This window comes from Acomys russatus, chromosome 28, assembly GCF_903995435.1.
Source record: "Acomys russatus chromosome 28, mAcoRus1.1, whole genome shotgun sequence".
In the NCBI taxonomy this organism is placed as follows: Eukaryota; Metazoa; Chordata; class Mammalia; order Rodentia; family Muridae; genus Acomys; species Acomys russatus.
In genome coordinates this window covers 21765562-21781231 of record NC_067164.1, presented here as the reverse complement: position 1 = coordinate 21781231, position 15670 = coordinate 21765562, and the positions used below count along the sequence as shown (strand labels likewise).

Sequence of the window (15670 nt, the reverse complement as noted above, 5' to 3'; positions counted from 1 at the left end):
TGATAATAGTTAAGCCAATGTTATAAAGCTGATAAATACTTTATGAGGGGCAATGTGAAGTAACTGTGTTCACGTCAAAGGACCTGAGCTTTGTCACTGATTTTCATAGGCTCATTCCGCATTTATTCATAAACATAGGTTAGAATTTCTTATCCCTATTACAAAGTGTTTCCTTTCTTCTCTTTTATTGAAAATAGAATTTTCTTACTCAATATATGTTGGTTACAATTTCCCCTCCCCCTACTCCTCTCCCCTCCTCCTACTCCTCTCCCCTCCCCCTACTCCTCTCCCCTCCCCCTACTCCTCTCCCCTCCCCTACTCCTCTCCCCTCCCCCTACTCCTCTCCCCTCCCTCTACTCCTCTTTCCTCCCTCTACTCCTCTCAGTTCCCCCTCATTGCCTTTCATATCTGGATTCTCTCCTTTTCTGCCTCTCATTAAAAATTAACAGGCTTCTAAGGGATAATAATAAAGATTAATATAATAAGATAAAACAAAAATCAACACATTGAGAGTCTGTCTCTGTGCAGTCAGAATGGAAATTATAAAGAAATCAAATGATTCATATGCTGGAGAGGATAAGGAGAAGTAAGAAATTCCTATTTTCTTTTGGTGAGAAGGTAAACTGGTGCTGGCACTATGGAACTCAGTATGAAGGTTCCTCAAAAAGCTGAGAACAGATCTGCCATGTGACTACTGTACCACTTCTGGGCATATGTCCAAAGGCATGTGTGTCCTATATAGAAATACTGGGTAATCCATACTCATTGACTGCTCTCATACTTGCTAATAGATGGAATCAGCCTAGATGTCCATCAACTACCGAATGTGTAATCAGGAGTCTTAGTTCAAATTACTACTTTGTAAGCTGAGGTGGGGGGGGGGGAGACAGAAAAGAGGAGGAGGAGGAGGAGGAGGAGGAGGAGAAAGAAGAAGAGATATCCTGCAAAGCTGGATAATGATGCTTGCAAAAGCCACAGGTTGGTCATTAAGCAAAAATACCAGTGAGAAGCTCCCCAAACAGTACAAGCTTTAGTAATTCTTCTTGGTTGTCCAGAACTGATAAGACCCCATGGCTGAAGACACCTTACATCTTGGGTGCAAGGGACAGAGAAGTCAAACTTGAACTGACTAGAAGTTTCTCTCCAGTTGGCCAACTATAATAGTGTCACTGGTAATATAGACAATTTTGGAGGAAAGACATCAATGGCTTAAGCCCGCAGTGAATCTGATAATCCATAATTCCAACCTGCTAGGCAAAATGTGTTGGCAGGTACAATCGTGGCATGATTGTTATGGGGCTGACCTATTACTTTCTGGTTGGGTTTTGATCCTCTCCACAACAGTTAATTCATAACACTGTAAATTCAGTCATAAACTTATGGCTGAGGAGGTCTTAGGTCTTAGGGGTGAACTTACTACTGCTGCTGAACTAAACTGTCATGAATCCAAGGTGCCTTCTAAATATGTAGGATATGCCCATAGCCTTAGTCAGAGGAGCAGTGAATGGTGGTGAAGACAGAGAAGCATTTGTGCTGACAGTATGTAAACAAAGCATTTGTACCACTCTTAGTCTCAGAGGTCATTGCAGAAAAGGGGATAGAAAGAATTTCACATCAAGAAGATGACAGAAAAAAGGGGTGAAATGTCTGGTTCTGAGCATATCTGTTACTATTTCACAGCTGCTGTGGCTGCCTACAATGGGGCTGCACAACCCTGGGCCCATCAGCAGGATATCAGTATCAGGAAGGGGCTATGGAGCTGTAGTGCCCACCCCTCACCGCTGAGCTATTGGCTACTGATGGATTCTGTGGTAGACTTGTTCATTCAGTGAGGAGCCCACAAGGCTCCAATGGATAGTGCTAAATCCACAGTCACATAGATGGTCCAAGTTAGACTCAGTCTCAACAAAACCCAAACTAAACAAAACAGTTACTACAACAACAGCAACAACAACAACAACACAACGTGTGTGAGGGAATTGAGCACTGTAGGGAGAAGGAGGATTAATAGGGGTGGGAGGGATGTTAGAGAGGGTTGGCTTCAGAAATCAGAGTACATGTCCTTTATACTTGAGTGAAGATGTCAAAGAAGAAACTCAATAAAAGTTATTTTTTAAAAAGGAAAAAAAGAAATCAGATTTTTTTTTCAGTCATAGAAGAAATGTTTACTCTGTTCAGTCTCAGGTTTCTGCTTGGTAGCAAACTAAGTCTTCACTCTTCCTCATGTTCTTAGCATTTGATGGTGTAGTTTGTGAAAAGGTGAGTAAGAGTGGAACTGAAACTCTTGCCCCCAGATCGCTGCCTCCTAATTCCCCAGTTCCTGATGGTTCTACCACCCACCGGCATCTTGTGTGACAGGCCATGTTGGTAACAAGAAAGGAGACTGGAAAATTTTCTCGCTTCTTATTGGGACAGACACACTGAATATCACTGATGATGTTCACCTTGGATTGCACAAAGTTATTACTATTATCATCAAATTTTGAGAGCTATATAATAATTCAAATAATAGATTTGAAAATTTCTTTTCCCCAGTTTGCCTTATTTTTGTTAAACTTCATAAGTAAGTTCATGCCTTGGACACTTAACAGCTTGTGCTTATCTCTAGGGCTTATTCCATAAATACTGCATATAAAATTAAAATCAGTTTTCCAGGTCAAGAGGAGGACATGGCACTTAAGTTTTAGGAGTTTTAATTCATAAACGCCAAGATCTATTATGCAATTTTTAATGGATTCCTTAAGGCCATTGATTTTAGTAGTAGTTAGTTGAGTAAATACTTAATTTATATGTGGTGGACTTTCAGTTCAGATATACCAGGTGATTGCCCAAGGGAGAAAATGTTTAAAAGCCACTTAGAATGTGAGTGTTTCAGGGCTACAATCAACCAAATATTCAGTAATTTAGGCAGCAAACCCAGAAAGTTGGCACCATCTCAGCTTTACTTAAGAACTGTGACTGTGCCACAGTTAAGCAATGCTCACAGGCGGCCTCATGAGGAAAAGGCAAAGACCCAAAGATGGAGGGGGTGCTTGGGGTGAGTGGCCCTCGGTCCACTGGCCCAGGGTGAGCCAGCTGTGTAGTGGAGTTTAAGGAGACATTCTTGAAGACTGAAGAAGCTGTTTAATCTCCCCCTGTTTAGCGTGTAGCTTTGGTTCTTGTTTTTAGTGATCAGAAGGAAATGCACCTGGCTCTTGTAAAAAAGACAGATTGTCAAGCTAAGGGGTTTCCCCCAGGGCATCAAGCTGCAAGGTATTAAACTAGAACCATCTGCCTCGAGGGGGCAGGAATGCCATGGGCTTCCATCTCCAGAACAGCAGTTTCAAGTCTGTGAGGCTGGGATTTTTAAGGTCTGGGTGCCAAGGGAAATTAGCGTCAATGAATGCAGAGGCTGGAGGCAGAGTGAAGAAGGCAATTAACACCCTTCCTACCAATAGCTAAAGGCGCTTGGGTGGGAGTTTCTGGAGCTGAAGAGAGAGGCATTAGCACTGCTGAAACTATCATCCAAATTAAAAAAAAAAACAAAAAACAAAAAAAACAAAACTGAGAACAGGTGGTTTTGACACATTTATTTAACTTAAAATCTTAGTCACCTAGCATTCTGTTCACAGAAGAAGGAAGTAGAGCTTAACACGTTTTTAGAATATATGTAACAGGTACTAAAATATGTAATAATTTATATATAATAACATCTAGGCAATTATCTGAAAATAATAAGATGGTTGCCGGTCTCATTCACTGACACACCTGCCCACAGCCACTGCCCTGGCTCACATAAGATTGCTCAGGATTGATGCAGCTACCAATGAGAGAAAAGCAATCCATGCCTGGTAGTTTTCAGCTACAAATAGTTTTTGCTTTATATGTTTCTAATGCTTGAGATCCTAAGGAATTCTGAAGTCAACCTCAAAAGTGTCTGAGGTTATTTTTGGCGCTATTCATTTCTTTAGCAAATATTTAGTATTCCATGTATTCATCCTACAGTTGTCACTGTGTGCACTCCACACATGGGCGTAATGACTAGCACTGAAAAAAACAAAGGTCAATTAGCCTGGAAAGAGCCTTGCTTTGCATTTGACAGCTTTTGATTTCTAAGTTTTGTTTCATGTGATCATCTGGGCAGACGAACTTCATACAGGGATTTTTGAGACAGCAGAATAGGCCCCACCCCGCAACACTTTCCACCTCTCCTGTAATGGCCCAAACAGATAGGGAAAATTCTGTAGTGATTTTTCAGTCAGAAGCACCATGATAGGCATTCCTTTAAGGGTTTCCCAGGATTCTTGGAACATGGACAGCACCTTTAGTCATTGTTTTGTGTGGCTTTTGTAATGAAACTGTGAATTAAAACACTTAAGATCAAGATTGCTGACTTAAAATCTGTTATAAGGGGTGAATCTGGTTCCTTAAGCCATGGATAGGAAGTGAAACAACACTGATGAGGCTCACTGTGGAGAGCTCAAGGGCCTTACAAAGATCCTTGAAAGGATGGCTGTGTCGAAGCCCTGCATCAGAGATACTCCACCTGCCTCTAAGTTCTTTCGATATGATGTCTGCATTGCTTGTTTTACCATCAGTCACTTAGTGTACAGCCATGGTGACTTCTGCTCTAGAGCTCAATTCTTTTCAGAGAGCTGGGTAAAGTCAGACCTTCTGAAAACCTTCCTAGGAAGCACATAATCTCTAAGTTGTACCACTGCATGGAAGGTCAGGCTAGTTGGGGAACTGCAGGTGAAGGAGAACCCCTCTCAGATCCTCTGCTCTCCAGGTGTGTTCATGCTGTGCTGACCTGCTGGGTTTTCCTCCCAGCATGTTCTATTCTATATCCTCCAGCCACCGGACTTACATCCTATTAATTCTTTTTGCAAGCCTTGGCATATTTCTCTGTTCCCCATCAAGAGCAGTCCTATCAGTCTTCAGTACTCAAGCCTTGTCATGGCCTCTTAGGGCTGAGTTCCCACTGCACCTGCCCAGGTGAGGCCACAGCATAGTGAATTATTACATTTCCTTTGTCTGTCTTCTCTCACCTGCTCTGCAAGTTCAATTCTTAATCATCCTTGTCACAGGGATAAGATTTCCTCCCTCACTATACACTGACATTTCTTCACAGTCCCCTCACCAGTTCTTCCACCAGCTCCCAGCCCAAGGTAAAAGGTTCTTTCTTCCTTCTTTCTCTGCTTTCTCAAGCTCAGTCTTTGTGACTTAAATTTTTCTTCCTTTTAACTGAAGCTATGTCTTGACATGCTTGTTTTCCTCAAACAAAATATGAAACAAAACAAAACAAACAAACAAACAAAAAACTAAAAGCACCCACAAGCAGCAAAAAGGCTAAGGCTGAAGTCTTCCTCAACTTTGTCTCCCCCTTGGTGTCTCATAATTATTTAATTTTAAGTCTACTGCTAGCCTCTACTCTTAATCATGTCATCTGAAGTATGCACTTACGCTATTCGAGTGTGTTCAGAAGTCAAAACTACATTTTAATTTAATGTTCTCACTGAGAACACCTTAAATTATGTATTTCTCTGACTTCAGAAAAAAATCTGGAAGCATAGACAAAAATAAAAACTCTCCGAACCTTCTCTCTGATGAGAATTCTTGAAGTTATTTTTGTCTCACAGACTGTACTAGTTGGTGGGTGTACTAGTTCACACTGCCATTGCTACATCCGGTACCAGTGGTACAATTCACTGAATTCTTTATTATCATGTCATCATTTTCTTTCAAAAAGAACCATTCCTTTATTCAGTGACTACTTTGTGTACATGTGTTGTGTATGGGTGTAGATGTTCATGTATGTCTATATATGTGTGATGTTGGTTCATGTATGTAGAGGCGAGAGGACAGTATCACACATCTTTCTCAATTGCTCTTTATCTCATTGTCTTGAGCCAGGGTCTTTTATTGAAGCTGTATCCCAGTAACTGGCTAGAATGGCCAGCCGGAGAGAGATCATCTCAAGCTCTAGAATATAGACTTGCACCCCCGTGTCTGGCTATTTCTATAGGCACCCAGAATCCGGACATGAGTTTTCATGCTTCTATGCCAAGTGTTTTGCTGTCTGAGTTGTTTCCCGAGTCCCTTGAGCACCTAGTAATTAAATAATTTTTGCAGTGATGGGTTCTCATGAGCCACTTCCATTTTGGAGACAGGGAGGGGAAAGTCAGGAGAGCTAGTGCAACTAAGAAAGCTTTCCCCCTGTTGTAATGATTGAACCTCATCTCCCTAAGCTCCTTGATGGAGGAGCTTGTTTTTATGTGCACCCATGTTATGGTAAGGTTGCCTTCTGTGGTTATTTTTTTTAACTAAAAGAAAAAAATGCTTCTCCGCCCGCCCCCCCCAACCTCATTTGTTCAGATAATGCAGAGGAGTGAGTGCAAACTGCTTCCACTCACCCTCTAAGATAATATACTGGAAACATTTTGGTGGGTGTGAATCACTCAGACAAGCATTCTTCACTCAAAAATAGAAACTTGTCTTATTTGTTCCAGATGTTATACAGCTGCAGGGAGGTTAAAGCCAGTGGTCCTGTTTTCAATGCAACCAATCTCTTAACTGCATTTGGAATTTCTTAACCCATGAACTCATATTACTGGCTCTAAGACCTGCACAATTTTCTTTTTCTGACTGCTTCCATTCACAAACAACTGTGTTTCGTGGGAACTACACTTTAGAATTAATGAGGCTACATCTGTTGTGCAAAGGAAACACATCCTGTTTACCGCTGTTTCCACCTTTTATTGATCGTGACCTCTCTAATTTGAGGCATCAAGCATTTTGGACACAGAACCCAAAGGAAAAGAATAGGAAAAGTGAGCTGTGTCCTCATGGTGTTTCACAGCACCGGACCTGCCTGGATCACAAAATGTTTGCTTTGGAAAAAATTGAAGTAAAATGATTATGAGAAATACTAAATATAAAACTGTGACTTTTATAATTTCTAGTTATAACATACACTTTATTGCATTTCTTAGTTCCTTGGTAGGTTTATAAGAAGTGTTATGTTGGACTTGTGAAATACAGAATATCAGGCCACTTTGAATGGAGGATACAATTTATATGGGGGCATACAGGCTAATTTAATGCCTACTATTTAAACATAAAGTCTGCATTATTTTACTTATATTTGGGAAGAGGGTGCCAGATCTCTTAGGTTACTTCCTCTCCAGGGAGAAGCTTCTTGAATTATGAGTCATGGGCAAGTGGTGGAATCATTAATGAAGCTTTTTCTTCTTGGGCTCAATTGAGAACATGTCAAGCCAGGGCATTCGAAAGAGTCTAAGGATGAATGAGACAAAACAAACAAACAAACACAAAGCCTCACTTCTATCTGCGAGTACTCACAGACAGGAAGATGATGTGAGTTTCTCAAGGCAATGTGGTCCGTGAATAGTGGCCCACAAGTTTTTTTCTTGATAATGAAGCCAGTGTTTCTTTCTAGAATGTCTGACATTAATTTTATTTTTCCCAAGATCAAAAAGATAAAATTAATCTGAAAATCGAACTTTTAAGATGAGGAAATTATTCACTTATGGCCAGATGTTTTACTGACTCTATCCTTGACTTGTTACTCACAAACTGGTTCTTTCTCCAAGATTTAAAAAACATTTCCTTCTTCTAATTAAATCTTTCTTCTAAAAAGAGGAAATTGAGTATTTCATGTATTGTTGACAAAGTTTCATTAAATCTCATGATGAATGATTTTGGAAGTTTTTGTTAAGTATGTTCGAGAAATTGCATGCATCAATTCCTTGTTACACATATCCTTCATGTGCACTGTTAACTAAAACAGAGCCCCAGCGTCTGTCTGTCAAAGTGGTTAGTAATATATTGTTCAAGCTTATTTAAGCACTGTTTCCACAAAATCATAGGGAAGCTGTTAATAATTTAAAGTTTTTCCTTAAATATATGCCATAGCTTCTAAGGGAAAACCCCTATGGATGCTGTTAATTCAGCTTTCTGTCCTAACATCACCTAATCACATGTCAACATTTTACACAAGAGGCACCGCTAGGCAGAAGCATTTTACCAAATTTAAGAGTTCTCAGATACTCCTAATAAACATGGCCACAGAGTTCCCAGTTCCTCACTTCGTTAAGGAGAGATTTGTGGTAAAGAAAGGAGTAGTGTTTCCTCAAAGGAAACAGCACTGGACAGAGGTTCATTATCTATTCATCTAATATCTCCTTTTCCGGTCCTAGAACCCATGTTTATAGTTGGGTCCATGGGCACCTGAGGAAAAAAAATGACACTTCCCAGACATTAAAAGAGCTAGATAAAACACATGTAGCCACAGCTGAGCCATGGAACATGAGCAAACTTATGTGCAGAAATTATTGTTCGAAGGCAGAAAAAGCATAATTCCTATATATTACACCAGGGGGTCTGTTTTACCCACGCCTGAGGACCATTTGGGCTCCAGAACAGCTCACACTGGTCCTGGGTCAGGCGCCTTGGATGCTATTGTCTAGACTGACATGTAGGAGGGAAGCAGTTTCTGTCCAGCTGAAATCTGCTCTTCCATCTGAATGTGATCACAGTCAACACTACTTCTTGAACAATTTCATTAATTCATTCTTTGGACCCCTAGTTACAGAGCATATTGCATTGACAGAATCAGAACCTGACTGTCTATACTTTGGCCTTTGGGTTCTCTTTGCCTCTATCCCATGAATATTGCACAATTCTTAAAGCTTTATATTTGGAAAATTACTTTACTTGTCTTTGAATTTTAGACTGATATTGTCATGTGGATGAACATTACCAACAACAAAGCCAAGTCAAAAAACAAAGGCAAAAAGAGAAAACCACAAAAGCTAATCAATACCCAAACAACTCTAGTGTGTAACAATGTTACTCAAGGTTTTAACTTTTATCTCTAGACATACAAATGATGATCAAAATTAAGGAGGTGTTCTTAGCTTTTGAAATTAAATAATATCTAAATAGTTGTCCTTGATAAAATTCAAAGTTTTACAGGACATGTCTTTAAAATATTTTAATGAAATATTTTCTAAAGTAACACTGAGAAGTACGTTAACAGGCATATTTATTTTTCTATCCTTGTTGGTCTTCTGACAGAGTTCTCTTTGGCCAAGGCTGGTCTAGAGCTCACTGTGTATCTCCAGCTGGCCTTACTTCATGGCAACTCTCTGTTTCAGTCTCCCAGTTGCTGAGATTATAGGTAAAAACCACCTTTCCAGGATTTTTAGGCAGTTTTTCAATGTTAGTCATATATAGAGAGGGATAAGAATTCCGAGTATAAATAAAAGGTGAGGATCCCTTGCCACTAATGATAACCGAGAAGACTCGAACTTGCCAGGATCAGAGCAGACAGACTGCCCAGTCTGTTCTCTAATCTAAATCTGCTCTTAGAGGGATAAATCGTGCCACTTAAAAGGTTTAATTCAATCCTCCCTAAACTCTTCTCACAGTCTACCAAACTGTGGAGAAATGCTTGCCTGTCTGATTTCCTTCCTTCCTTCCTTCCTTCCTTCCTTCTTCTTACCTTCTCTCTCTTTTTCTTTCTCATTCTTTCCTTCTTCCTTATCTTTGTCTTAGAATGCTCATGTTTCAAAGCAATTTTTTCAACTCAAAGCTACAAAACAAACATACAACACTTCTAAGCTGCAAAGGTGCTAAACACTTAAGAAAATTTTGACTATAACACATTTTGAAGAAATATATAAGTATAAATCACAATTACCTTTGGGTCAACATTGAGAATTTTTTTGTCTCTTTTATATTCAAAAAGCAAGCCTTCAGGGTTGTCAGCAATCACTTGATAATTTGGACTGGAATTGCACACAGCAATATGGCTATCCCAGTTGTAAAAGCTATAAAATAAACAGTTATAAATAATTAGGATGTATAACACATTAAAATGGCATACCCTTTAGGAAATACTTGGGTTGGCTTATTCTCAAGGATAACCATGGAGAACGCACCTGAGATGTGAATTCTAGCAGAGAGATTACGCAGGGTTATTCTCCAATTATTTAGATACGCACTTAAAATGATTTTACATGATTTCCTGGATTGGACACTGTAAGACTTAAGACTTATTCCAATATTATATTCACAGGAAGTCAAGGAGAAAATTGATGCAATTTAAGATTATTTGTTCCACTACAGACTCTTCAGGGTATAAAGAGACTGTTCAGTGGAAGGAAGGGCAGATGTAGTCACCTCTTTCCACTTAAACCAAGTTCACATTGATTTATTTCTTCCAGGATCTCTATTTCAATTCATTTCCCAGGGAGTGGAGGAACTTGTGTTTGAGTAGTTATCATAGGACAGACATGTTTTGATGTATTCTAAGGGGATATCCGTAGGACATTGCTCTTTTCAGAGAAAGCCAGGAGGCAAGGCAAGGTGACTATGAAGGCCAAGGGCTTACAATTCATGCATCATGGGGGCAATATCTCAGCTCCCAACTGTGCATCTCAAAGCCTCCACATGCTCTTACGACTATTCAACAACAACAACAGCTATTCTAGCATTTTGTCTTAAAAACATCCTATGGAAGATTTCTAGCTTTTCCCACATGTTGTTTTTACTTGCCAAAGCTAAATACAATACTGCCCTTAGAACTGAACAAAGCCACAGTATGTTTTCTTTAATGTGTCTTACTCTTATCAAGACATTTCTAATGCTACACTTGCTTTTAAAATGACAAAGATCAAGGTATATATCTTATATGTCTGTCTTTCAAGTTTTGTAGTATATGTTTTTAAATTTTTAAAAATAGATTTATTATTTTTTTGTGTGAGTCCAGGTGTAAGTGGTGGCCAGAGGTGTCAGGTCCCTTGGAGGTGTAGTTCCAGGTAGTTGTGACCTTCTAAATGGATATTGGGAAGAGAAATAGTACCCACTAGGAAAGCACCACATTTTCTGTACTGTGGAGTCATTTCTACAGGCCTCGTTGTGTGCATTTTTACTTAGTTTCCCCCACTCTGCGACTGAGTTGTTTGGCCCACTACTCTTTTTCCTTCTGAAAGAGATGACCCTAAATTCTCTCTGAATTGTTATAGTTTGTGGGATTTTGGTATTAACTATAACCTTTGTAGTATTATCTGAAAATATAGTAACTTACTGTGGTGTTCTGGATGAAATTGGCCCCCATAAACTCATAGGGAGTGGCATTATTGGAAGTCTGGCCTTGTTGGAGTAGGATGTGGCCTTGTTGGAGGAAGTGTGTCCCTGGGGGTGGGCTTTGAGGTTTCAAACGCTGGAGCCAGGTCTACTGTCACTCTCTTGCTGCTGTGTGAGGATCCAGATGTCAAACTCTAAGGTGCTTCTCCAGCACCATGTCTGTCTGCATGCAGCCATGCTTCCCACCATGATGATAATCAACTAAACCTCTGAACTGCAAGCCAGCCCAAGTCAAATGTGTTCCTTTATGGGAGTTGATCTCTTCTTCACAGAAGCAGAACCCCTAACTCAGAGCTGACAAATACCAATACTCAGAGCTGACTGCACAGACCTTATGCCTTTGTCACTGGGAAGGCAGACCTTGAGAGTGGCTCCTCTTTCTGAGGCAGAGTGAGAAAAGGTGGCTTCTAAGCACCACTGTGCTTTAGTTAGTTTGTTAGAAAGTACCAGGAAGCATCTCTATATTGGAAACTAATATATGAATTTGTGCATTGCACCTTCCTGCCCACCCTTCAGCTAGTACTCAAGAGTGACACTAAGGTGATAGGCACCATGTCCAGTAGGGGAAAAGCTGAGTTTGGGGATTTTAAAAGCCTCCACATGCTCTTACGACTATTCCACAACAACAGCTATTCTAGCATTTTATCTTAAAAACATCCTATGGAAGATTTCTAGCTTTTCCCACATGCTGTTTGATCTGCATCCTTCCAAACTAGGGTTTCTAGTTGAGTTTCACCTGAAGAAAGAAGATAATGTGACCTCACCTTCCAGTTACAACATCGATACATTAGAATGGGGGACATGATGTGCCTTTCAACTTGACATATGTGTCTAAATAATTATTTATGAGATGTAAAGATAGAGATAATCCCAGCATGGCTCCTGAGTCATAATTATGCTTACAGTGGCGCGGTAAATCGCACATTCCTATCTTATTGCTCAGACCTCAGGTTAAGTCTTATGGAAACCCAGTCAAGTTTCATTAATAAAACAACAACAACAAAAACCCACTCTTTGTATAAAAATTGAATTTGTATAGTGTGCGATGCTTTTGATAAAGCTATTGTTTGTCAATAGTTTTTCTTTCTGAGTAGCTTCATTTTTCTGCCAGCTTTCATAGCTAGTGTCTAGCATTTAGTAAAGAGAATTACTTAACAACAGTTGCTGGATCTTGTAAGTCTAATTAGTTCCCTCAACTTTTCACCAGCCCCAGGGGGAAGGTGCAAAATCAGCCACCTGTATGTGTAGAACTGACAAGAAAATGGCACCCATCAGGTTTTAAAAGTCCAGCCTATTGCTCCCAGACCCAGTTTCTTCTTCCTGAACAGACTTCAGGCTTTGGGAAGTTCTTCCACAGAAGATAGCCAGTTACTGACATACAAATGTTTACTTTCTTCATGAGTAACCCTGCAGACTATAATTCAACTCTTCCTTGCAGTGCACCACACAGTAGAGATTTATCCAGTAAGGTATGAGGAGAGTCATATTGGCCACTTTTTATCAGTACCAATACAAATGTCCATGGTCTTCTCTCCGTCCAACCAGCTGAAAACGAGATGGCAGGAAGCCAGGTGCTGAAGATGTGTAGTTTTATGAAAGCTGAGGACCAACGAACTGAGCTGGCAGGAAAGACTCTAGTGCAAATGGTTTAGCATGGCCTCTATGTTTGAAAATGCAAAAAAGGAAATCATATATAGTCTGTGGCTCCAACATAAATGTGGGCATTTGTCTAGCATTTTTTCTCAACTCAAATTTTCCTCCATGCAATGATCTGTGATGCTTCTTTTATCATAAAAATTATAAATGATACTATGTATTTTCAACCTTTTCGTGTTCTATTCATACCAATATAAGACAGATGCTTAGTTGAAATTTGTCAAATAGTTAATGTTTCATGAATCAAATTTGACACCATTGTGAATCTTACAAAAATAAAAATTCATTTAGTTTTCTTCCCGAATTTTATTTTGAGAATTTAAGATTAATTGTGTAATCTGATGCTTCATGGTTTCCATCTCTGCTATCAGCACAGCCTCTTCTGCCTGCAGCAATGCCTGCTGGGAAGGCAGCAGGAACTAGTGGGATGAGTGACTTATCTGGTTATTCTTTGCAATTTCACATATTATCATTGTTCTATACATTCTATATGAACTGGGTTTAGTATTTGCTATAACTTCAAGATGATATATATTACTTAAGGCTATATATTCATATGTAAATCTTTATTTTGCAAATAGCTATTTTGAAATAATATTCTTACTAGTTCTATTTTCTCTCACTTAATTCTCTGGGTTCCTGATGATGGCAGCACTAACAGTGATAAGACATCCTTATTTCAAAACCGAGTTTCCTGAAATTTTCAAATGCTCTTGAGTCAAGGATAATAAAGCATTAAATTTTATTGAATAATTTTCAAGTTTTGTTGATTTTTCTTTTTAGTGAATCTTTGCAAAAATTATAAATTTTTCATTTGCAAATATTACATATTATAAAAATTTGTTTTATTATAAATTAAAACAAACTATATAATTTATTTTAAATTATAAAAGATATATCTTCCCTCTGTCTCCTCTCTCATATCCTTCCCAAGTCCACTCTATCTCTCTCCCTTTCAAATTCATGGATGATGATGATGATGATGATGATGATTATTATTATTATATGTTGTATATATATGAATGCATATATAAATACAACCTGCTGAGCTATTTAATGCTGCTTTTCTGTATATGCCTTCAGGACTGACAATTTGGTATTGAATAATCAATGAGATGTCTCATCCCTATGGAAGACAAATTTGATAATATTAATTTTGAAATAATATTGTTCTTATCCTTATATCTAAAAAATTACTTTTTCTAGATGAACAACTTAATTTATTATCATAAGAATCTTGGATAAAAAAATTACCAATAATTTTAGGCCTCTGATATACTTGTTGGAGAAAGACAGTATATGATTAGATGTTGAAGGTAAAGGAGATAAAGAAATTTTTAAAACCAGATACTTTTAGATTCATTAAGGTTTTAAATTTCACACTAACTAGGTGGCTGCAGATGACACAGGAGCTAAGAGTACTGGTTGCACCTTCAGAGCACCTGGGTTTGATTCCTAGCACCCGCATCATGGCTCAAAACTGTCTGTAACTCTAGTTTCAGGGGATCCAGTGTCCTCTTCTGGCACCCATGGACCTCAGACATGCACACGGTGCACAGTCATACATGCAAGCAGAACGTCAACACGCATAAGCGGAACGTCAATACGCATAAGCGGAACGTCAACACGCATAAGCGGAACGTCAACACGCATAAGCGGAACGTCAACACGCATAAGCAGATCCAAGTTAAACTCACTAGAAGGTTCTCTAACAACAGTAATCAGCACACAGCACATCCCATTAGGTCCTATGGTTAATGTGTCTCTATGAAAGAAAATGGGTTTTCTGGATACAATGGTTTTACACATAAAATCATAGGACTTTGTATTCTTTCTGTTCATTCTGATATATATTCTGAATTATGTGGTTAACGCTCTTATTAATGATGATATGGTCACACTCCCTCATTTCTCATCCATGTGCTCACTAGTCATCTGTCCTTGTCCCAGGCCAAGTTAAAGTAATTCAATTACGTCTTCAGTTGGTTGAAACACAGGAGGAAGAAACTGAATAATCTCAATTCTTGAGTAGGTTAGATCCTCACCGGCTCTGTGATTAAATGCAATATTGAAATAGATTAAATATACGGTTAAATCTAGACGTCTAGGATTTTTCAGCTTATATGAAGAATAGAAAATAAGGGAGAAAGAGTCTTTTCCCAGAGTTAGGTAGCAGAGGATATGTGTGAACACTATGCAAGTTTTGTTCAAGAATCAAGAGAGCAAGTGTTCTTGCTGTCCAAAGTCAGGGGCTAGGAGATTTTGCAGTGAAAGTAAGGCTCATAGTAAGTATTTATACATCACATGCCAGGTTAAAAAGAAGGTGAAAGGGTAGGTAAGCAAAGAGAACACATGAAAAGGCATGGGCACATGAAACATGACAACACTTTAATGAAAACTGCGTTTTAGGTGTTTGGGCTACCTACAGCACACACAAAACCCGTTAGGGAAGAGAACACAAGGGAACAAGCAGACCACAGTGCTCCTTACATGATGCAGTGAGGTGATGACCAAACTACTCCTAGAAGATAGCCATGGAAGGGATGGTGGCAAAGAAGTAACTTGCTCACTGTGTAGGTTTGGAAAAAAGAATTTAGAAGCAGTATAGGTCATTGCTTTGAGAAGAAGCCAAACTGGTTCATGAAATCCTGAGTTATAAAGAAAGATAAAAACAAAGGACTGGATTTGAGAAGATGCTCACTCCACTGTGGATGGACACACTGTATATGTGAGTGACAAGGACAGGTGTCTAGATTTATGTTGGTATTTCCGCTTGAGTCTCCGAGAGATAGAATAATTCACTTGGATATAAAACACAGAAGAATGAAAGCAGTGTCAGTTAACTTCTGAACAGATTGAACTT

General features: G+C 39.1%; 1 protein-coding gene across 1 annotated transcript in view; it reads right to left on the bottom strand.

Annotated features, from left to right (window-relative positions):
* Cfap299 (cilia and flagella associated protein 299) overlaps positions 1–15670 on the bottom strand; it is a 465505-nt gene that overhangs the window by 4756 nt on the left and 445079 nt on the right. The window contains exon 5 of the mRNA XM_051170815.1: positions 9704–9833. Within this exon, the coding sequence (XP_051026772.1) occupies positions 9704–9833 (130 nt within the window). The remainder of the gene's footprint in view (positions 1–9703; positions 9834–15670) is intronic.